General features: G+C 42.1%; 1 protein-coding gene across 1 annotated transcript in view; it reads left to right on the top strand.

The window, feature by feature from the left end:
- Positions 1 to 25305, top strand: part of LOC310813341 (contactin-associated protein-like 5) — a gene marked incomplete at both ends in the record, with an annotated part of 52441 nt that overhangs the window by 12383 nt on the left and 14753 nt on the right. Inside the window, 10 exons of the mRNA XM_083682282.1 lie at positions 126 to 236; positions 1596 to 1789; positions 9287 to 9434; positions 15737 to 15940; positions 16443 to 16627; positions 16888 to 17031; positions 18792 to 19059; positions 22415 to 22558; positions 22766 to 22934; positions 25105 to 25211. Coding sequence (XP_083538408.1) covers positions 126 to 236; positions 1596 to 1789; positions 9287 to 9434; positions 15737 to 15940; positions 16443 to 16627; positions 16888 to 17031; positions 18792 to 19059; positions 22415 to 22558; positions 22766 to 22934; positions 25105 to 25211 — 1674 coding nt within the window. The remainder of the gene's footprint in view (positions 1 to 125; positions 237 to 1595; positions 1790 to 9286; positions 9435 to 15736; positions 15941 to 16442; positions 16628 to 16887; positions 17032 to 18791; positions 19060 to 22414; positions 22559 to 22765; positions 22935 to 25104; positions 25212 to 25305) is intronic.

Consider the following 25305-nt stretch of genomic DNA (forward strand, 5'->3'; position numbering starts at 1 on the left):
TGATGATGATGATGATGATGATGATGACGACGATGATGACGATGATGATGATGATGTTGTTGTTGTGATCCCCGTTACCAGCTTCATAACTTAAGATTAATATAACAATATTTCCCGCTTTCCAGATAACTGCAATGGCCCTCTGGTGTCCATGTTGCCCCAGGCCTCCTTCCAGAGCTCAACTCAAACTTCGGGCAGCACCTCCCCCCACTTCGCCAAACTCAACAGAAGAGATGGTGAGTAATGGAAACTGTTACTGTATATTCTTATCTACTGCAATAATCCATTCTGTCTTAACTGGGAAACCACTGGATGTTTTAGGGCGTAATCATTGAAGACATTCCTATACTTTTATCTTAAGATAGATGAGGTCATTCTCAGCCTGCTAAAAAACTGTGCAGAGGATCTTATCAACATCAACAGTAATATTTAGAATAGATAGGATGGCACTTTAATCAGACACGATTTTGGAAATGCAGCTGCCAGCGTTTGCATCACATACTGTAATTGGGCACTGTTTACCTTAGATATGCATATATTATCACCACCTACTCATGGCCATCGTTAAAAAAGAGGTTTGGAGATCATCTGAATCCGCTGAAGGAACGATTCAATTATATGATTAAAACAAGCATGTTGTGCATTTCAGTACAGTTTTACACTCTGAAAATATCACCCGTAGCTATAACAATCGAGGTTACAGATTGTAGCGTGATATAAGGAATGTACTAGATGGATAGACAGACAGACAGACAGACAGACAGACAGACAGATAGACAGATAGACAGATAGACAGATAGATAGATAGATAGATAGATAGATAGATAGATAGATAGATAGATAGATAGATAGATAGATACATAGATACATAGATAGATACATATAGGAGGTGAAGGAACAGTCTAACCTGGCTGGATGATATTTTTAGCAGTGGCCAACTTCCACCACGTGTTCTTGTAACAAACATAATTATCCTGTCCCCTGGGGGCGCTCAGTAAACGATGCCTCTTCCTTCCATTGCGGGAAGACTCTGGTTTGATATTCTGCTCTCATCCCCTCCCATGGTGTTATGTCCTAGCCTACAGTCGCTGAGTAATGAACCTCTGCCAGAGCTGACCTGTTTCTTCAGCTTGATCGCTGGGTTAGCTTGTGGGGTCTGCGCCTAATTGTACACCACACAGTCATATCACACATTTGCATTAGTCTTTCCATGTAAGACTTTGCCTCCATACTCTCCCAGGCTGACAGAGTTCTACTGTTCACCAGTGTATTTAGCATATCAAATGCACTGGTAACATTTGAAGAGTTATTCTTGGAAAATGTTGTAGTTCACATTTCATCAAGGCATGTTGTTGCCAAGTAAAGGGTTTAGATATTCTAGATGTTCCTCAATGATCTGAAACCTCAGAGAGAGTGTCGCCTAGCGAGCGAAAGATGCTTCAAATACAGACAGCAGGGCAGGAATACAACATTAATAGCAGGTTGGAGCCCACCGGCAGAGGGTTATCTAGACTGAACACAGACCACAATTCGATCCACTGTGCATCGACAAAAAGCTAAAGGGGATCTTGTATTCCTCTCTGGTGTCCCTCCAGGGGCAGGAGGCTGGTCCCCCCTGGTCACAGACAGACAGCCGTGGCTGCAGGTGGACCTCAGGGACAGGATGGAGGTGACGGCCGTGGCCACACAGGGGCGCTACGACAGCTCAGACTGGACCAGCGGCTTCCTGCTGCTCTACAGTGACACGGGTCGAGCCTGGAAGCAGTACAGACAGGAGGACGGGGTAGGGGTGAGTTTAAATATAGTGTATTTGTACGGAGTAGGGGTGAGTCGTCTCATACATGATCTGTGATTGATCCAAAGAGTGCATCACAGAACATCTCAATGTGTGAATGTATTGGATTGCTTTAATTGGATGTTCTGAGTTTTTGTTGTAGTTGTAACTTCCATATCTCATTTTCAACCACCATACTCATAACTGGAGAGGACTGGGACCATATATACTGAAAAATGTATGCACTCACTGCAATATAAGTCGCTTTGGATAAAAGCGTCAGCTAAATAGCATACATTACATATTATTATATAGGGAACCTACATGTCATTAATAGTTAGTGATGCCCGTTATTGCCATAGATACAGTATTTTTTTTCTCCATTTCAAATGTTCCTTTAACTGAAGCTTTGCAGCTCATTTCACCCTAACCATCAAGGCTAACATGTTTACTCTCTCCTGTACTCAAGTTACTGTTGTTAGCTTGTGGAGTCCATAAGAGAGAAGATGGCTAAACTATATTTAATGTTCTAGTCTCTCCCCTGTTTTGCATAGTCTTTGACAAAGATTAGGAGTAACTCAAATCACTATCTCTTTGTGTGTAATCCTTACGAAGGAGAGCTTTTTGTTAGTTTGACAGTTGTTTTGCTTTAGTGTCTGTTAAAAATGCGTGGGGTGTTACACATCTGCTTCACTTTGCATGTGACATGTTTCCATCTACTGTGCTGCCATAGCTTTTGTGCTTGGTTAACGACTGTGCATAATTGACCTAACAGCTCAGAAAATAGCCTGTTTGTACCTCATGATGTTGCTGGTGTGCTTATAAATTCTTTATAACCCATTGTGTTCGCCCCAGTTATGTCAAATACATTTACATAAATCTCAATCCGGTTAAAAATAACAGCTATGGAATAAGACGTAAAAATTGATACTGTACAACTCATCATTCCTGAGTTGGTCTACTTGTCAGTCAGATGTTTTTGAGATGACTACAATACGGTGGCATATCAGATATGCTCAGCGATGTGGAGTGTCTCTCTTCTCATGGTTTATAATTAATTATACTTGGTGGTGTTACTGCAGGACAGCAGCCTTACTTAAATTATTTACTCAACTCCACGTCTTGAAAAATATATGATTTACTTCAGACTACAAGTATGTACAGAAGGATGAAACTTTTTTTTGTATTTTTTTTAACTCACCACCAACACATGTACCACTGAAATTGTTGTTGTTGTTAAATAACAATGGTTGTTATTTACAGACATTATTTTATACAAAATATTTGGTAAATGGACTATTAGAAACAAATGAAGATAGCACTTCCTATTACAGCACAGAATAAAGGGGTAATAACATGGTAATACTATGGTAACAATGAATAGTTGCTCACAATAAAATACATATTACTGTGATATAAAACTATTCATTGTTACCTTACTATTGCAATGTTACTACCACTTTATTCTTTGTTGTAATAGGAAGTACTACCCAAATGACAATGTACAGTATGTGTGGTGATGGTGAATTATCTGTATGTGTTTGGCCAGGTGAAAGTGAATTTCACCCCTTCTTCCCCTCCTTTGATTTCATGGTAAACCAACCCCTCTGTGGCTCCAGGTTCAGCTCATGGCTGTCATCACCGTCCACTCACCACAAGGCTGTAGAGTAAATCACCTTCTCAGATGCTTATTGTTCAGTCTTCTATTACTGATGTCCAATGACAACCCACAGGTAATTAATACGGGAGGCTATTACTGTACGTGTTGAGGCAAGGAAGATGAAAGCACATAGTATTAAATGTGAGTCATTTGTCAGTGAATTAAGTGGATGTATAGTCTCTCTTTTCTTTTACTATCAAACACCCCTTGGTATGAATGTCATGGGATTTGTAATGGCCATTAGTGTCAGGATCGCAGTGTAACATCTCAGCTGAAGGATGGCATCCTCTGCAGAGCAGCGGCCCCAGTCAATGTCCTGATATGTATAGCTCTGGCTTATGAGCCTGACCCTCTAACACCACTTCCAACAGCATCTGATCACCCATCCAGGTGGTGACCTGGTCTAGCCCTGCTACCGTTCCTTCAGATGAAAGCCAGCAGAGAGATACAGAGTGATATGGCTGCTTAACACTAGAAACCACGGGCAATCGTTACTAACCAACGTACCCAGATTGACATCTGGAGACTTCCATTTGTGGATGTTAGTGTAACAGTGTAATCATTGAATTAGATACTTTCCCTGCAAAAAATAGTCCGGACTTAAGTCAGGACTTAGGAATCATTAGAATATCACATGTTATATTTGAGAGTTTACATATTGAATATGGTATACTGATGGACAACATTGGTGTAGACCACAGTTTACAGACAAATTCATCGCCTCTATGCTCCACCATACAAACCACATTCGAAACAAATATTGATTTTGTCTGCTGGCTTATAACAAGCAACCGAGTTACTCACAAAAGTGTTCCAAATGTCTGTAATCAGGGGCGAATTTGTATGTCTACCTGTGCGTGGATACACACCTGCCAATCAATCAGACCCGTAAGGCTAGCCTGGGAGCAGGTGTTAATCAGGACGTAACTTGGAGATGTTATCAAAAAAATCTGTGGTAGTCATGACAATGCTTCCAGATTTATTTATTTGTGTGTGTGTGTGTGATTTGTAAATTGTAACAACGTTATAATGTTAAAAACAAACATTTAGCAAAAGTTAGGGAAGGAGGAGGGCATGGGTTTAACAATGGCAGCTTTATTTTATTATAGAGTCACATGGTGCTGTGGATGTCTGTTTGGCATGATTAGTGTTAATAAACACACTGATTGTGTCTATTATGTACATAGTGCATTGAACCAATTTGCTTAGAGCAGGATATTTTCAGGTCATAAATCGCCCAAGGTGAGATTCATCAGTCTTCTCTTAATTAAAAACAGCAAACATGGCTTCTTTGTTATTGTTGTTGTCCATCAAGGACAGTCTTAGCGCCACCATCTAGCCTGTTCAATACTCACAGCATCTCTCCTTTAATCTATACTTTGACAGGAGATTATTTATTATTTCATTTTCCAAAACAGTGAAAAAGAAAATGGTAGGCAGTGAGTGGCAGCTAATTAGCAATGCTCCCCTAACGAAGGCACTCCAAAGGTGGCTAACCACAGTTTTAACCTATGCCTTTTGAGATATTAATTGACGTGCGTCTGGCATTTTAACAAGTGCGGTTCAAAGGTAATGGCCTGCTGACTGTTTCTCAGGCTGAGGGGGCTAATGAGACAACACCAGCTGCTGTGAGTGCCAGGGCTCTGCCACTCTGCACCCGGGAGGTCACACAGTGTGATGGGATAGAAAGATATCAACATATGTATATGGAAAAAAAGGGATTTTGATCACAAATGTGACACCAAGGCAGGTGTGCGCAGCAACACACACACACACACACACACACACACGGGCTCACATGCACACACACACGCACGCAAGTACACACACACACATCCCACACAGAGACTCAAAGACAAAGCTGCAGTCCTTTTATCTCTGCCCTGTGTCAAACCATGTCACGGTGGCAACGTGATTATCTGCTTTTAAAGCTCTCCTCAGTCTTTGTCTCTAGGAATCATATACCTAGGACTGGGATGACACAATGGGGAGCAGGCCATAGATATTGGCAACAACAAATTGGCTCTCTTAAACAAGCTGCTAATGACCCAATTAGCCAAAGCCAGGGAGAGGATAGGATGGGAAATGACTCATGTCTGTGGGTGACCAGCTGGATGGTGATGAAATCAGGAGATCTTTTGAGCAATATAGTATTAAGATAGATATCGAGGCAATGAACTTTTTCGTTTGGTCTCATTTGAGGATTCAGCCTCAGAACAGTCTGTTTTTGAGAGTAGAAGCAATACATTAATCATGTCTGTTCCAAATAAAGACATTGCTCTCTAAAATACCAATTCCAATATTTGGCTAGTTTTTACAGAAATCAAATCCTACTACGCTTGTCAGGATCATTGTATTTCTCCCTCAATTTGACAGTGTTTTAATTCTGATTTGATTTTTCTACCCCGTTGTGAAACAATTTGCAAAAATATCTCTAGCAAGCTTGGATGGTGGGTATATGTTCAATAATACAATTACACAGAGTCCACAGAGAGCAATACCGGGATGTGAGATGACCTTCAAGAAACAGTGTGGTTGTTTATACCACCTTGTGGTCTTACCACTTTTAGAATCTGTTTAAGCATTTATTTACATGTGTGTTATGAATTAATTAAGTGTTATTAACTAGCTATATCAGTACATTGGAATCAAATGTAAATAGTTGATAGACCTATATGTGCAACTTCATATGAAGTGTAACCAGCATTGTGGCTTATACTGTACACCAATTCAACCATGGCCATACAGTACAGGAGGAAGCTAATTATACATATATATATATATATATATATATATATATATATATATACTTAATAACCGTTGTTATGGTGATATCCTGAACATGTGTTGAGATCATCATGTGCAGGATCATCTTATATATGTGTGTGTGTGTGCGTGTGTGTGCGTGTGTGTGTGTGTGTGTGTGTGTGTGTGTGTGTGAGAGAGTGTGAGAGAGTGTATGTGTGTATGTGTGTGTGTGTGTGTTTGTGTGTGCACGCATGCACTTTTGTGTACATTCATCTGATGCAAGTGACATGAGGGACCTCATCACAGGAGAGGAAGAGTAAAGAGCCCTAATGAACGGGAAGGGAGAGAGAACGTTCAGCAGTCGATACAGAAATAGAAATAATGAAGTCACAGTGGGGTTAGGAGCTGTTCACGTGGACGGTGACTAACCTGAGCCCTGTGCTCCGGTGGGAGGTCTTATGCAGAGTAATTGAGGGGATGTATTGTTGCAAGCTTTTTCCAGCCTGGAAACATGTTATGGTGTGACTGTGCTGAGTATCTATTTGTGTAATGGAACAGTAGTCTGTAGGGGCTATTCTCATCTGACGCAGTAACTAGATCGACCCCAAACATCATCACGCGCCATGTTGTTAGTTGTCCATCTAATTGACGGTTAATTAACTGTTTAAATGACTTCAAGCCACTTCACTACAAGTGACCTTTGCTGACCTAAATACACTATAAACTTGTGGTGCCATTCACAGCATGTAATACATCTATGTGATAATACTGTATGAATTGAACTCTGCGTATAATCAACACACGTTTGATACTCAACACTTTCTCAACATTTAAATACTCAAAATTAAATCTGCTCAATTCTGAGTGATACCTGTATGACCTGATACCATACATTTAATCGGGGAATTTTGTTTTCCTTTCCAAATTCCAAACTTTGTTTGCAAAATGTATAACTTAGTAATTTGAGTATTTGCTGCACTTTGCTATTTTCTAATTTACTTCCAATTACCAATTACTGTGGAATTGATTTAACTACTACTGGGAAATAGAAGGTACAGTATTTGGACTTGGACTGGATGAGCCCAGTTGAAGACAATTATTTGACTCTTTTTCAGTTGAATCAATATAAATAGTTTTAGGGTGCATTTGCTGTATGCTTCCTTCCCCATACTAATATATTATGGATGGGGAGAAACAAAGAGGAGTACACACATCTCAACCACACACACACACACACACACACACACACACACACACACACACACACACACACACACACACACACACACACACACACACACACACCTCAGACGTAATCTCCCACGAAAGCAATTACTTGGAAATGCAATAAAAGCTCAGACAAAATCAAGACATTCATTCGTCATCAAAAACTATTTCACATACTGTTTCATCTTAGCTGGGGCTTCATCTGGGTCGATACATTTTGTGAGAAAGAAACCCCCTAGACTATTACAGTTTGTAGTAAACTGCGGTGTGCAATGCAGGATAATACTGTAGGTTTGGTCGGATTATTCTTCAGTGCAGAGTAATTGAAAGCTCATTTTTGGTATGAGATGCTGTTGTATTAAATTGCTATGAGTATTGTGAAATAGCTTTATTTCAAAAATGAATATACAAGCCATATTTTAATGAGATTTTTTATATTATTTATATTTTACTATTTGCTTTGCAGCTCACATGCATAGAAATGGCCTCTATACGCTCTGTCTGGTTGTGTTAAAACCCCCAGTGAAATGTTTAAATGCTTATCTTGCACAGACATGAGTTACTGTACAGCGCATTTGTAAGTGCTTACCTTGCACCTCCTCTAAAACAAAGTCACCAGGCCCCACTTAAATGGCTCACAACAGTTAAAGCGCTGGCATAAATCAGAATAACAGCCAAAATAGTTACTTTGTCAGAGTGTCTTCTGCATTATCTATGAAGCAACCCATGTGTGTATTCTCTGTCCCTCAGAGGGTAACGTCGCCTCCATTTTGTTGCATTCCGTGTGTGTGTGTGTGTGTGTGTGTGTGTGTGTATGTGTGTGTGTGTGTGTGTGTGTGTGTGTGTGTGTGTGTGTATGTGTGTGTGTGTGTGTGTGTGTGTGTGTGTGTGTGTGTGCGTGTGTGTGTGCAACCAAGTCTTCTATCCTATCTGTATGCCATTGTGTTTTTCTGCTGCTAGGAGAAGTGAATCGACTCTGTTGGGCTATTCACAGAGCCTGGAGCCCCGATGTCAACAATCCATCTTTCGTTACTCTGTAATACACATCATTATCGATTTAGCTCGTCACCTGCCTCAAATCTGTCATGACGAGCTCTGGTCATCAGTCATCTGAGTTTCGTTTTTTGGTACCTTGCATTCTCTCTCTCTCTCTCTCTCTCTCTCTCTCTCTCTCTCTCTCTCTCTCTCTCTCTCTCTCTCTCTCTCTCTCTCTCTTTCTCTCTCTCTCTCTCTCTCTCTCTCTCTCTCTATCTATCTATCTATCTATTCCTGTCCCCTGGCCCCTCCGTGGTGCAGGTTGTTGATGCAGTGGAGGGTATAGGGGGATGGAAATGAAGAAGAATAATGACATCTCGCATTTCACAGAGAGGTTTTCATTTTTATCTCCTTGGGAGAAGAAGACAAAATGTGATACCGATTGTTTTTCTACTTGCTCCTTTTTTTCTCCCCCTGAGTTGTGTGTGGCAGCAGTGGAAATTCTCATGTCCCTTTTGAATGTTTTTCATCAAATTTCTCTGTAATAATGGGGAGAAGAAAGACATGGCATAGATTTTGCTGTGTCATCACTTAGTTGTTTTTCATACTTTTCAAAAGGACTGCAATATATCTCCTTTTCATGTCTTTCAATACACACAGATACCTAGACCCTTTTGAAATCCCTTGCTGGGGATCTGTTCCATTCATTTTCCATAGACAAGGTCATCTTCAACCATCCTTGCTTTGGAGAGTTTCCCTTGATATTGGTTCTGTAATTGCTGTCTTGTTTAGTTGAATGAATACAGTTCCCTCAAGGTTTTTCATGACTTTGTATTTATCCTGGGCAAACTGCATCTGACCTTGTCTCTGTGTCACCCCTCCTCCCTCCTGTGTGTCTCCAGAGGTTCTTGGGGAACATGAATGCTGATGGTGTCGTCCACCACAAGCTCCCCCACTCTATCAGAACCCGCTTCCTGCGCTTCGTCCCCCTGGACTGGAACCCCAGTGGGTGGGTTGGACTCAGAGTGGAGCTGTACGGATGTGCCTACAGTGAGTCAATACAGTCTACCATCCCTTATACCACCTATGCATTGTAGTCTAGCTAATATCATTATTAGCATATTGCATTTGAAATATGTGTGTGGGGTCCTCTGTGGCTCAGTTGGTAGAGCATGACGCTAACATGATTCCTGCTGGGACCATATATACTGAAAAATGCATGCACTCACTGCAATGTAAGTTGCTTTTGATAAAAGTGTCAGCTAAATGGCATATATTATTATTACAGTGCCTTCGGAAAGTATTCAGACCTCTTCACTTTTTCCACATTTTGTTGTGTTATAGACTCAATTTAAAATTAATTAAATTAAAAGAATTTGACATCAATCCACACACAATACCCCAGAATGACAAAGTGAAATCAGGTTTTTAGAAATTTCTGTAAATGTATTATAATTTAAATACAGAAATACGTCATGTACATAAATATTCAGACCCTTAGCTATGACACTCTTAAAATTAGCTATAATGCAAAAATGTCATAAACAAATCACTCAATAAGTTGATTAGAGTCCATCTTAATGCAAGGATAATAGTTCATGTAAGATGGACTCAATTCAACTTATTGAGTGATTTGTTGATGACATTTTTGCATTTTAGCTAATTTTAAGAGTGTCATAGCAAAGGGTCTGAATACTTGAATAATGTACATGATGTCTTTCTGTATTTCAATTTTAATGAGTTTACTGAGATTTCAAAAAACGTGTTTTCGTCATTCTGGGGTATTATGTGTGGATTATTTTAATTTAATCCATTTTAAATTGAATCTATAACACAACAAAATGTGGAAAAAGTGAAGGGGTCTGAATACTTTCTGAAGGCACTGTATATTATTAAATAACTTTAGCAAGAGTATGTTTACACAGGTCCAGATACTATCGGGGCATGTTCAGGCATGCACATTTAGCTAAAATCATAATGTATGTCTCTCTTGCCCATTTGTACTGCAGTGGAAGAAGCTCTAGCGTATGTCCTTCACCCATCATACATTCCTTCTAAAACATGGTTCGACAGGGAGATGCTTGAGTGCTGATGTTGTGTTGCTGAATAATTGACTTGTGTGTGATGGCATATAATGATGATGACTTGCAATGGAATTTGGACTTGGAGGCTACAGATCCTAGGCCCCCCTTTCCCTAGCAACTGATGTTATGTCTCTGTGTTGTGTACTGGGTACGGCCTTGTACCACTAGGTGAATGGTGAGAGGCACATATTGTACAATTCCAACAGCAGAAACCCTAGCTAGTGGAAACTGTAGAGATGCATAGAGATGATTACTGTACACTCACCGGCCACTTTATTAGGTACACCTGTTCAACTGCTCGGTAACGCAAATATCTAATCAGCCAATCACATGGCAGCAAATCAATGCATTTAGGCATGTAGACATGGTCAAGACGACCTGCTGAAGTTCAAGCTGAGCATCAGAATGGGGAAGAAAGGTGATTTAAGTGACTTTCAATGTGGCATGGTTGTTGGTGCCAGACGGGCTGGTCTGAGTATTTCAGAAACTGCTGATCTACTAGGATTTTCACGCAGCAACCATCTCTAGGGTTTACAGAAAATGGTCAGAAAAAGAGAAAATATCCAGTGAGCGGCAGTTCTCTGGGCGAAAATGCGTTGTTGATGCCGGTTCGAGATGATAGAAAGGCAACAGTAACTCAAATAACCACTCGTTACAACCAAGGTATACAGAAGACCATCTCTGAATGCACAACACGTCGAACCGTGTTGTGCATGATTACAAGATGGCGCCTCATACGGCTGCCACGGTGTGTTGGTGCGCACTTCTTTGTTTGTTTTTAGTCTTTAATTCCGTTAATTGTGATTCCACTAAGTTTATTTTCACGAGGGACGAGATGCATCAGGGACTCAACACCATCTGATTTATGTCCCAACTTTCTCGCCTCATCCGTGGATTTATTGGACATTCTGGTCAAAGGTGCTCTAGCCCTTGGCCAAGCAGTGCGACGAAGGCGGCGACGCCGTGGCAAACGCGCCAGGGCTTTAGTGCTCTTCAAGGAGAGAGGATTACACTCGCCTCTACCGGGAATACTCCTTTTACATGTCCGCACACTGTGCAACAAAATGGACGAATTGCGTCTTCTTATCAGGACAAATAGAGACTTTTCCCTCTCTTCTGTTTTGTGTTTCACGGAATCGTGGCTGATGGAATCGACACCGGACTGCTGTACATGTGCCCAGCTTTCAGCTGTTATGGGCAGATCGCGACCCGATTTCTACTCGTAAGGCGAAAGGAGGTGGGATCTGTTTCTATATAAATCAACGCTGGTGCAACGATATGAAAGTGATTTTGCAAACTTGTTCTCCTGACCTGGAATCATTTTTCATCACGTGCAGACCGTTTTACTCTCCATGTGAATTCACTTCTTTTATATTGGCTTCTTTTATATATCCCTCCGCAAGCTGACGTGAAAGTGGCTCAACGCCAACTCGCCGACCAAATATTAGGAGTGTAGAGAAGGGGGTGAACACATATTCCCCAGTTATTGTCCTTGGGGACAAGGGCAACTTAACTCACAAACTGCCTAAATATAAACAGTTAATCAAATGCCCGACCAGGGAAGAGAAGATTTTGGATCACTGTTACAGCACCATCAGCAGAGCTTATCACGCAGTTCCCCGTGCGGCTCTGGGACTATCTGACCACGCTCTTATTCATCTGATCCCGGCATACAGGCAGAAACTAAAACTTTCTAAACCTGCTGTGCGGACATCAAAGAATTGGAGCAGCAGAGGAGCAGTGGAGCAGCTGCGTGACTGCCTTGACACCACAGACTGGGACATTTATAGGACTGCTTCTAACAGCCTGGACGAATACACAGAGTCTGTGACATCATACATCAGCTTCAGTGAGGACAGATGTATTCCAACATGCACCAGGGTGAGTTACAACAATGACAAGCCCTGGTTCACAGCAAGACTCAAACAGCTTCGTTTGGAGAAGGAGAGGGCTTTCAGGAGTGGAGACAAGGAAAGGTTTAGACTGGCTAAGTACACGTTTGGCAAGGAGATTAAGGAGGCCAGACCACAGTACTCAAAGAAGCTAGAACAACAGTTTGCAGCCAACGACTCCTCATCAGTCTGGAAAGGCCTTCGAGGGATCACAGACTGCAAAACCAAATCTCCCCACTCTATGGAAGACCTCAAACTTGCAAATGACCTGAACGACTTCTACTGTAGATTCGACAGACAATGGAACAGCCCTGACTCTGACCCACAAAACCAACCCTCCCCCACAGCTATCACACCTCTCCTTCCCAGCCTGGACAGTGACACTAACCTCTATAGCCCTCTCCCCCCTGTCGCACCTCTCTCCATCCAGGAGAGAGACGTCAACAAACTGTTTAAGAAACAGAACCCCTGCAAGGCAGCTGGACCAGATGCTGTCTCCCCCTCCACACTGAATCACTGTGCAGACCAGCTGTCTCCGGTGTTTACGAACATCTTTAAGACCTCACTGGCTGAATGCATGGTACCTGCCTGCTGCAAAACATCCACCATCATCCCAGTTCCCAAAAAGCAGAGGATCACAAGCCTTAATGACTACAGACCAGTCACCCTGACCTCTGTGGTAATGAAGACCTTTGAGCGCCTCGTGCTCACCCACCTCAAGGCCATCACCAACCCCCTCTTTAACCCACTGCAGTTTGCCTATAGAGCCAACAGGTCTGTAGACAACGCAGTCAACATGGGACTTCACTTCATCCTACAGCACCTAGACTACCCCGGCACCTACGCCAGGATCCTGTTTGTGGACTTCAGCTCTGCATTTAACACTATCGCCCCAGCTCTCCTCCAGGACAAGCTATCCTAGCTGAGCATGCCTGAGCCCACCTGCAGGTGGATCACTGACTTTCTGACAGACAGGAAGCAGCAGGTATGGCTGGGCAAGCTTGTCTCGGAGCCCCGGACCATCAGCACCGGAGCCCCACAAGGCTGTGCTCTCTCCTCTACTCTTCTCCCTCTACACCAACAGCTGCACCTCTAGCCACCCTTCTGTCAAACTCCTGAAGTTCCCGGATGACACTACCCTCATTGGATTAATCTCCTGATGAGGCCACCTACAGGGAGGAAGTTGACAGCCTGGCTTCCTGGTGCAGCCAGAACTATTTGGAGCTGAACGCCCTAAAAACTGTAGAGATGGTAGTAGACTTCAGGAGAAGCCCAGCCCCAACCGCCCCCTCATCATGTGTGACTCCCCTGTTAACATTATTGAGTCATTCAGATTTCTAGGGACAATAATTTCAAAGGACCTCAGGTGGGCGGAGAACATCACCTCCACCATCAAGAAGGCCCAACAGAGGATGTTCTTCCTGCGGCAGCTGAAGAATTTCAACATACCGCAGAAAGTGATGGTTGAGTTCTACATGGCCATCATTGAGTCCATCCTCAGCTCATCAATCACCGTCTGGTTCGCTGCCTCCACTGCCAAGGACAAAGGCAGATTGCAGCGGATCATTCGGTCAGCCGAGAAGGTCAACCAAGCCCCCTGCCTCTCTCTGCCCCCCCCCCCCCACCCTGTCACACAAACAATGCACTGACAGTGTAATTTATAATTATTTAAAATTATTCTTAACTTATAGTGTACATGCCCCACAACCATTTCACAGCCTCTAGCCTCATTGCCATTTAGTCTCACACAGCCTACAAGATGAATCGTTCTGCTGCTCTTTTTTGTAAATTTGTAAATTTGGTATTGCTATTTTGTTAATACCTTGCTATTTTGTAAATTTCTTGTCAATATTTGCTATTTGTTTTTTATGTCCATGCACCAACCTCACCAAGTCAATTTCCTGTATGTGCAAATATACTTGGCCAAATAAAAGAATTCTGATTCTGAGTCTGACCTTGAAGCAGATGGGCTACAAAAGGGGGTCCAACCCAGTACAAGCAAGGTGTACCTAATAAAGTGTGTGAGTGTATACTACAGTATAAAGATAATCAATTATATTTTGGTGAAGGCAATACACACGTTGGAGGACAACCAGAAACAGCGAGAGAAGGAGGAGGTCGATATTGATACTAAAGTAGGCACTCCTTTTATCACTCATGATTAAAGCAAGTGCTGACCAAACACAATCCCCCTGTCTAATAGAGAAAGACAGCGACAGGCCTGCCAGTTTAGAGCCCTGGAGACCGAGCCCCTGCCTGGGCAACGCTAAATAAATAAAGGGGAGTCACTGCATGTGACGGCTCGCACACGCATTCTGAAGCAGCACTAACTGGATCAGCCAGTGAATTATTGCTCTGTGAAAGACAGTTATAATTATCCCTGAGTGAGCACTTTCATAATACCCAACGGTTCCACAGCATGATCCCTGTATTAATGTTGGATGAATGAGGATCTCTGAATGCTCCATCAGCAGCACCTTATTGCAGAACAACCAGAGAGGAATGTATGAATTAAAAAAGGAACCATAGGCTACAGTACCATATGAATATACTGTACTTATCAAAAGTCAGCCCATTACTAAGTCTGTCAGATAATCATGTTAATCAATATTAAATTTGATGGGAGTGGCATACATCTATAATGGATGGATGTGATTGATTGATTGATTGATGATGTGAGATCATCATCATATGCTCATATTCTATCATATGACACAGTGTAAGATTTGGCAAACTCAAATTATATACATATATAGAAATTTGGGGATAGAAATTTGAATGTGAATCAGTTGAGGGGAGATAGGGAGGAAGGAAGAGAGAGAGATAGAGGGGAAGGAAGAGAGAAATAGAGATTGAGAGAGAGAGAGAGAGAGAGAGAGAGAGAGAGGAAGAAGATATAGTAAAGACACACTTGCTATGCAATCTTCATGCTATGAAAGTACTGCCTATACACAGATTCATGTATCTATGCATGAGGCTCCCACTGAATTGTATAGGTAAAGCACAGAAAGCCCCCAATGGTAGACTCACAACTTGCCTTAACCATGTTCTCTAAGACTTACAGGAATGACACAATTGTTGAATTTTGAATGACACAGGAATTCATTTATTACTGAGAGGAGAGCATATACTATAATTTCTAAGGAAAATACCAGGTGTATGTCAGAGATTGTAGAGCGATTCTCCCTCTCCAGTAAGGCATGAAAGTGGCTTTGGGCATGATACATTAAAATATTACAATACCATCAATATTAGCATATACTTATCAGGTACAAAACCCAGAGAGCGACAACTCTGCATAAACTCCCTGTCAATGACAGGCGACAGGTAATCATCCAACGCTGAACCATTTCATTCTGTGTTGATTGTGTAATAGAGTCTGACGTGGCGGACTTTGACGGCAGAAGTTCGCTACTCTACCGGTTCAACCAGAAGTCCATGAGCACGGTGAAGGACGTGATCTCACTGCGCTTCAAGAGTCGTCAGGCTGAGGGGGTCCTGCTCCACGGGGAGGGTCAGAGGGGAGACTACATCACTCTGGAGCTGCACCGGGGCAGGTTGGCCCTCTACCTCAACCTGGGTGAGACACAGAGGAGAGAGGGCAAAGATCATGGGTAACAAGTCGAAGGGGCCTCTGGGAATTCAATGTCTTTGAAGATTTTAAATGGAGTCTGGGGAGATATGTGTGTGTGTGTGTGTGTGTGTGTGTGTGTGTGTGTGTGTGTGTGTGTGTGTGTGTGTGTGTGTGTGTGTGTGTGTGTGTGTGTGTGTGTGTGTGTGTGTGTGTATGCCCTTGTCCTTTCAATTACCACTGCACCTGAGCTCCGTTCACTAGCTGGGCTCTGACGTTTAAGGGTTCACGTTGTCTGCAGGTGAGTTAGGATAGAATTTTATGAAGTGGTGTGTTGTATACGACATGTCCTATGAGAGCACTTCTTTTGAGAGCACCTCTTCCTTCAATTAACTTTGCATTGTTATGATCAATACTGATAATCATATCGATCCTTGGTTAATAACTTACACTCTCTATCACCCCCCCTTTCTCTCTCTCTCTCTCTCTCTCTCTCTCTCTCTTGCTCCAGACGACACCAGGCTGCGGTTCAGCAGTGGTCGTGTTGCGGTCACTCTGGGCAGTCTTCTGGATGACCAGCACTGGCACTCTGTCCTCATCGAGCGCTTCAACAAGCAGGTCAACCTGACCGTGGACACCCACACACAGCACTTCCGCACCAAGGGGGAAGGAGACTCGCTGGAGGTCGACTATGAGGTGTGGACATCCAAACACCTACTGTATGACTGTCATTGATAGTATTATACCGTACTTACCTGAGTACCTCATCTGTCCTACAGTTAGGTCTACCTCTAAGTGGGAAAGTATTGAAGCTATATAGTATAGTATACTATAGTATAGAGATATTGTATAATTCTGACTGTGTGTACATTTCTAATGTATTTTTGTCTCCAAACACCCTCTCTCTCTCTCTCTCTCTCTCTCTCTCTCTCTGTCTCTCTCTCTCCTTATCCCAGCTGAGCTTCGGGGGCATCCCTCTGCCTGGTAAACCTGGTACGTTCCTCAGGAAGAACTTCCATGGCTGCATCGAGAACCTCTACTACAACGGAATCAACATCATCGACCTGGCCAAACGACGCAAGCCTCAGATATACAGTGTGGTAAGGGCCTTCATACTCATCTTTAATCAATGCACTGAGAGGTATGTTGATCTTCAAATGTTAAAAAACAGATATACAATGTGCTAAGACAGCTACTCTTATCCATATGTTTCACAGAATATTACACTATTATCAAAATACTATGGGAATAAGAAAGTTACCAACCAACCTGGCCTTGTTCCTTGGATTCCCAGACAGCCAATTTTAATTGCACTGTTGAAGTGAGATTTCACATATTGCTGCAATGTGATTCTATCACGTTTAATCACATTTGTATTTGAATTAGTCACATAGCTTAGCTCTCAGACAGCTTTTCCTCCAGATAGCTTTTTCTCCATGGTCCCTAAACTGTAAGAGATCCAGGACAGCCACTACTGTCTTCTCTGCACCAACTGCACTGCAGAGTAAGAAATTGAGTAAGAAAACCAATCTATTTTCTCTTCATCATTAAGCTCTATCAGATCCTCACTACTATGCCATTAAGTAAGAAATCTATGAATAGATTTAGCCCCCAGGCAGAGCGAGCCTATCATTTGGATCCCACTCCCTCTCCGCATCCACTCGAAGGAGACAGACAGAGGGCCAAAGAGCCACATTACATCACAGACACCTTTCCTCCCCCTCAGAACTCGGATTGCTATGTTAAAGGGCCTTTACTTACATTACAAGTGAGAGAGTGACCAATGTTTGCCTCACTGTGACTGACATTCCATAATAATGGATTTTCAATGTAGAAATTATAGAATACTACCAATACTTGCGAGGGTTCCCATTTAAAGTCAAAGTGCTGCGATTGCACCCATTTGCCTCCCAGGCATAGGGGACTGATGGGATGCTGCCCTCAGTTGACATGGGATGAGATGGTCTTCTGGTGCATGTTCCCTAGCATGACCTCTGAACTACAGAGAATTACAGTGCGATTTATTTTCCCTTTTTGTTGGACTATCCGATGACCTACTCAGATTGGCTTATAGGAGGAACTTAACAATTTGATTTGATTTCAGAAGAAATTCCTGCATTTTGGTCTTCTTGTAACACATTATGAGGATTTCAGATCGTCCGTCGGCTTTATCAAGCATTGAAAGATTATGTTTTGGTTCTACCTGATTTTCACATGAGCACAACAATAATTACATTGGAATGAACTAGAATTGTAAATTGACATTAACATCATTTGCAACTTCATTCACAATGTTCACTTACAATTCTATTTCATTCCAATGTAGTTGTTGTTGTGTTCATGTGCTCAGCCAGAAACTGTTGATAATGGACAATCAAAACTATATTGAAACTAAGACAACACTTATCAAATGTTTTTCATCACATGTATCGCATACAGTTGTAATTGACACAGTGAAATGTTTTGGGAACTTGCTCCACGCTCAACAACAGCAGTCTACAATCAACAATTCAATAATAAGTAAGAAACAGTGTCAAAAAGTGACAATAAAGTGACAACAGTACACATATTATTCTTGTCAACCTAAGGAGATGATTGAATAGAGAACAATTGTGTAATTACATGTATGTGAATAATGGACAATCGAATTTGTGAAAGAGCGTTTAAATTTGCAAGCGACTACTCCCCCAACTGCGCCCTGAGCCCAGTCCCTGCAAATGCATCAAAGGCGCATATTTGACCACACCAAGCAGCATTAGTTAATGCTGAGGTGCGCGGCTTCAAGTGTTATGCATTAACAATGTTGATGATGTGTAAATATGTGTAAATTACTGCCACTGTGGTGTTCCCCCCTCTCCAGGGCAACGTGACCTTCTCCTGCTCGGAGCCCCAGCTGGTGGCCACCACCTTCCTGAGCTCCAGCAGCAGCTTCCTGTCGCTCCCGGTGACGCCGTCTTCCATGGGGGGCCTCGCAGTACGTTTCCAGTTCCGCACTTGGAACCCAGACGGGCTCCTGCTCTCCACCCGGCTGGCCCAGGAGCCCCAGAGACTAGAGCTGCAGATCAGCAACAGCAGGCTGCGCCTGACCCACCACACGTCAGCCCAGCAGAAGTCAGAGGTGTCCACCGGTGAGGACCAGGGCACACAGCCTCCAGCTAAACCACCCAGAGCTCTGTAGGCTTGAATGAACATCATCATCTGTTGGTGACTACAAATGCGGATATTTATTCTAGTTAATCAGATAAACAGTCGGATACCCATTTGTATGTAATACAGGGGATAAAGCATGACTCACTTTGACTCTGAGACTCACCACATGTCAGCCCAGCAGCAATCAGAGGGCTCCACTGGTGAGGGCAAGGGCACACAGTACATACCTGACCCCACTGTAACCTCACTGCAATATGGATTACACAGAGTCCATCTGCAGTGCAGGGCCTCTATGTCTGTCTCGATATGTGCTGAAGCCTATAAAAGGCTTATTATCTATGTTATTCTACCATGGCAGACAGACAGTGAAGACCTAATCCATCACCCATCCAGCTAGGGAGAGAGACTACACTGTCTGTGTTTGGTTTTTGCACATCATTTCATCGACATCATTTTTATTACTTTTGCCCTCAATAAACTCAAAGCACGCTTAATCTCCTGGGACAGGGTTGAAGACAAATGTCATCTTCTAACTATGTGGTATTTTGAATGTTTTGTAAGGGTTCTAGCTACAGGATTGCCATTTGAAAAATAACATGGATAATCATGTTGGATTGGAGAAGGCATACTCTGAACAGATGGTAGGCACAAAGGAAATAGTAGACACAGAAAACTGCCACAGCTTGAAAAACCCCTTCACTTTTAAAGGCCAACCTAAATCTAATCAAAATTCATATTCCATAACTGCTGTTGCTTACGTTTGAAGCTTGAACTTAAAGCCATGTAGGATGTTTTATCAAATAATAATAACAACAGAAGGACAGACACAGCATGATGTTTAACCATTCCTCCAGCAGTGCTTTAAATGCATGCTGATCTACCACATACAGTGCTGAGAGAAAGTATGTGAATCCCTATACAGTTTTCACATTTGCATTTACATTTACATTTTTTCTAAACTGATGTACACAATGTACTCCACAGATTCAAAGTGAAAAAATTATAGAAATAGGTACAAATTAATAATGTTTCATTACTCTCCAGCTGCTCACATTGGAAGAATGGCCTGATCTTGTATGCACTATCCACTTTTTAATGATAGACAGGAACTTTTCAGAGAGATTAATGTTCATGAATTAATTAAACACTAACTAAATAAACACTAGGGTAGGGTAATTTGAGTGCGTTGTCCTCATTTTGGTTTGTCATTGTCAAGGGTTCATATACAATGCATTCGGAAAGTATTCAGACCCCTTCACTTTTTCCACATTTTGTTATGTTACAGCCTTATTCTAAAATGGATTCAATAATTTTTTTCCCCTCATCAATCTACACAAAATACCCCATAATGACAAAGCCAAAACTAATTTATTAAAATGTATTAAAAATAAAAAAAACTGAAATATCACATTTACATAAGTATTCAGACCCTTTACTCAGTAGTTTGTTGAAGAACCTTTGCCAGCAATTACAACCTCAAGTCTTCTTGGGTATGATGCTATAAGCTTGGCACACCTGTATTTGGGGAGTTTCTCCCATTCTTCTCTGCAGATCCTCTCATGCTCTGTCAGGTTGGATGGGGAACGTCGCTGCACAGCTATTTTCAGGTCTCTCCAGAGATGTTTGATCGGGTTCAAGTCCGGGCTCTGGCTGGGCCACTCAAGGACATTCAGAGACTTGTCCCGAAGCCACTCCTGCATTGTCTTGGGTGTGTGCTGAGGGTCGTTGTCCTGTTGGAAGGGGACAACATCATAGTCTGAGGTGCTGAGCCCTCTGGAGCAGGTTATCAAGGATCTCTCTGTGATTTGCTACGTTCATCTTTCCCTCAATCCTGACTAGTCTCCCAGTCCCTGTCACTGAAAAACATCCCCACAGCATGATGCGGCCACCACCATACTTCACCGTAGGGATGGTATTGACCAGGTGATGAGCGGTGCTTGGTTTCCTCCAGATGTGACGCTTGGCATTCAGGCCAAAGAGTTCAATCTTGGTTTCATCAGACCAGAGAATCTTGTTCCTCGTGGAGAGAGTCTTTTAGGTGCCTTTTGGCAAACTTCAAGCGGCCCTAACCCTTTTTACTGAGGAGTGGCTTCCATCTGGCAACTCTACCATAAAGGCCTGATCTGCTAAATGCCATAAATGTAAAATGTAAATGATTGGTGGAGTGCTGCAGAGATGGTTGTCCTTCTGGTAGGTTCTCCCATCTCCACAGAGGAACTCTGGAGCTCTGTCAGAGTAACCATTGGGTTCTTGGTCACCTCACTGATGATGGTTCCAATCTTCTTCCATTTAAGAATGATGGAGCTACTGTGTTCTTGGGGACATTCAATACTGCAGAAATGTTTTTGTACCGTTCCCCAGATCTATGCCTCGACACAATCCTGTCTCTGAGGTCTATGGACAATTTCTTCAACCTCATGGCCTGGTTTTTGACATGCACTGTCAACTGTGGGATCTTATATAGACAGGTGTGTGCCGTTCCAAATCATGTCCAGTCAATTGAATTTACCACAGGTGGACTCCAATCAAGTCGTACAAACATCTCAAGGATGGTCAATGGAAACAGGATGCACCTGAGCTCCATTTCGAGTGTCATGGCAAAGGGTCTGAATATTTATGTAAATGTGATATTTCAGTTTTTTATTTTTAATAAATTAGCAAACATTTTTGCTAATTTATTAAAAATTAGTTTTCACTTCGTCATTCTGGGGTATTGTATGTAGATTGATGAGGAAAAAATTGAATTTAATCAATTTTAGAATAAGGCTGTAACGTAACAAAATGTGGAAAAAGTTAAGGGGTCTGAATACTTTCCGAATGCACTGTACTTATTCACACAGGACATTTCAGTTATTCATTTTTAACTATTTCTATACGTCATTTATCATTTGTGTTTGCTTTGAATGTGTGGAGTAGAACAAATCCAAACTCAATGCATTTAAATGTCAGGCTCCAATGTAACAAAATGTGAAAACTGTGTAGGGGTTATCCTATTTCTACCCACCCACAGGTTGTGTCCCATTACCTCATAATGAAGAATATTTGTATGTATTTATTTCTAACCTTTATTTATCCAGGCAAGTCAGTTAAGAACACATTCTTATTTACAATGACCTGTCAACGGCCAGTGACAACTGGGAAAGGATAAAGAATAGTGTGTATGTACTATGCCAAACTGAGTGATACACATAGATCCCAAACACGGTGTCCATTGGTTGTTTACATAATCATTAATGAACAGCCAATGCAAATAATTTAAAGTGTTACCAATTCGGAATCCCTTTATATAATTATAATACATTTCAATAATTGAGAAAATGTGTGCGTCCACAGGTCATAGGGTGAATGATGGACTGTGGCACTCTGTGAGTCTTAGCACGCGAGGTCTGCAGGTCACCATGACTCTGGACAGCGAGCCGTCCTCAACCATCGAGCTGGGAGACCACCTGGAGGCAGGAGACTACCTCTACTTCGGAGGTGAGAGGACAGACACTATGTATGTCTCAAAACACAAACTTGCACACTGCCTAGTACGAACAAATATATTGGCCATCCATACTACTGTAAAGAGTGTGTAAGTGTAAATATTGGGACAGAGGCATTATAATCTAAAGACAGATCCTGATCCAGATCAATCCTGTATGATGAAAATAGTTTTTAACACTAACTGTACTTGTCTCCCAGGTTGTCCATCTCCGGAGGCCTCAGGCTGTAAGAACCCCACAAAGGCATTCCAGGGGTGCATGCGCCTCTTCTCCATCAATGGCCAGCCAATGAACTTCAACCAAGTGCGGGAAGGACATCTGGGGAACTACAATGAGCTTCAGTTTGACACCTGTGGCATCCATGACAGGCAAGGATCCAAACACTTGATGTTACATTGTTATCACAATGTCATGATTTGCAAGATGTATGGATGGCAAAACTAAGGCTAAAAATAAATGGTTAAACTCAGAAATAGGAGTCCAGTCGAAAAATAATGTGTTGATGTGTTATATAGTATATTCTCTCCAATCCAGACAATGCTTGAAATGTCACTGACAAGCCAGCCAATAGAGATAGGCTTACTGACAGGATCATCCAATTAAACGTCAGTGGAGCCGAGTAACACCATCCTTGGCTAAGGGCCCTGCAAGCAAGCAGCTTCCTAAATCATGCCATCCTTCATTACCCTACTGGCCTGTTGTTGGAGCGATGAGTGGGATTAGCAGGCCTCTCTATATGAGCTGAATTAAATGCCATTGTGGAAGTTGCCTGGAACATTTACATGGGAGGAGACAAACAGGAGAGCTGGCATTTTCCCTTGTATTCGCCCTGAGGGGGAATCCTCTCTGATGTCAGAATTGCATCTTGCTGATTCTTACAATTGGCTACAAGTGCTGACAGACTCAGGTGCTGTTAGACTCGATAGTATCTGAGACTATGCAGATGAATGAGCAGACATGGCTTTCACACAGCGAGGCAAAAAGATGAGAGAGATGTTTAAAAAGATGGAATGAGATGTTATGGTTTTGTGAGAACAGAATAGGTGGCAGCTAGAGAGAGATAGAGAGATAGAAAGAATAGTGTGTCAAATACTTCACAACCATGTTATATGATTCATACTGTAGTAATCTCTTGCTGCGGAGAGAGATTGGCTTGTGTGAAAGCAGGCTGCGTAGTAAGGGAAAGGTTTAAGTTCAGCTTTGGTTAATGTTCTATAATATTTTCAGTGATGTGTATCCCTCTCTTGCAGTGTTTTTGTGTAATGACCATACCTATGCAGCATTAAAGGACTGGAAGATTAACCTTTATGAGGGTTAATCTCCTTCTCTCTGTGTCCAATCAAACTTGATGACTCAATTTATTGCAAGTGTGCACTTCTGTGCACTGGCTACTGTAATTTCATGACCTGTGAGGGCGCCCATGAACACAACAATAGAAATAGCTTGACGGTAATTAAAGCACGGCCTGCAACCTTATCCGAGCTGTGGTCGCCACGCTTCGGGGCAATTAATGGGAGAGAGACGAAAGTGTATGAAATTATAGATGCGCGCTTGAAAGGCCGGCAATTATGCGAAACTCAAGGAGGCTTGAGGAAAGGACTATTAATCAGGAAAGCAGCGGTCAGGAATTTCCGTGAAAGACTGGTGTTGAAATCCCATAAACACGTGCTCTGGTTTTTAGACATGATGATGTTCTTATTTTTAGACACAACACTGACATGTGTGCTTGTTTTTTACTTGCCACGCAATCTTGGGTTTGGAACGGTCCCAAATCATTTGGGATTTAGTGAGCAGCCTTGTAAATCATAAATAAACAACTAAGAGGAAAATGCAAAAACAGTGCTGTCTCTCCTCTCAACGGCTCGGGTGCCAGACTGTGTCTTGATAATAGCAAGGAAATTAAAAATATATTGGTGAACAGGGAGGCTGCTTAACTGATAATGAAAGGATCAGTGTGGTACACACAAAGAGAGCTTGCCTCAGTCCTTTTACCCAACATAAATGGCTCGGCAGATCGAAGAGATATGTCTTAAGGGCTCTTGGAAGACTTTAATTTTTTCAGTGTCAACAAATCTTCCTTTATCCGTCTTTAATTTGTCACAATTACATTTTGAATTGTTTGTGTTTATTGCCTGATAAAAGTTTGGAATCTTGGAGAAAAAAGATAATATAATACTAAACACTGTCATTCAATGCGTCTGTGTTAAGAAACACTGTTTTAATAGAGTATCTGATCCCTGTTTTTGTCACCGAGTTTGCAAAGAGAGATTTATAGTTATTCTCTACCATGATTTATCTTTTATCTAGTTTTAATTATCTTTCACTGATACAGTAGTTTGGTCAGATGTGATCATGGATAGGAAATGTGTCTACATTAGGGAACACTGTATTGATAGAGTATCTAGACTAATCTTATTTTCAGACAAAAAACATTTTTCTACATTGGTATTGCTGTCCCTTCGGCTTTAGAATACCAGTGTTTCTGACAATCAAAAAGTCTTTCTTCAGTCTCTGCTCTCTCTCTCTCCTTCTCCTCAGATGTCTTCCCAACTTCTGTGAGCATGGAGGGCAGTGTTCCCAGTCCTGGAGCTCCTTCTACTGTGACTGCTCTGGAACAGGATACACTGGAGCCACCTGCCACAATGGTGAGTCAAACACTGCCCTCCTACACTACAGCAACTGACTGATCTCTACAGTATTGCTGTTCTGTTTGATAGTGACTTTTTCACGTGTGTGAGC

Source organism: Argentina silus (assembly GCF_951799395.1).
Source record: "Argentina silus genome assembly, chromosome: 12".
NCBI classification, from domain to species: domain Eukaryota; kingdom Metazoa; phylum Chordata; class Actinopteri; order Argentiniformes; family Argentinidae; genus Argentina; species Argentina silus.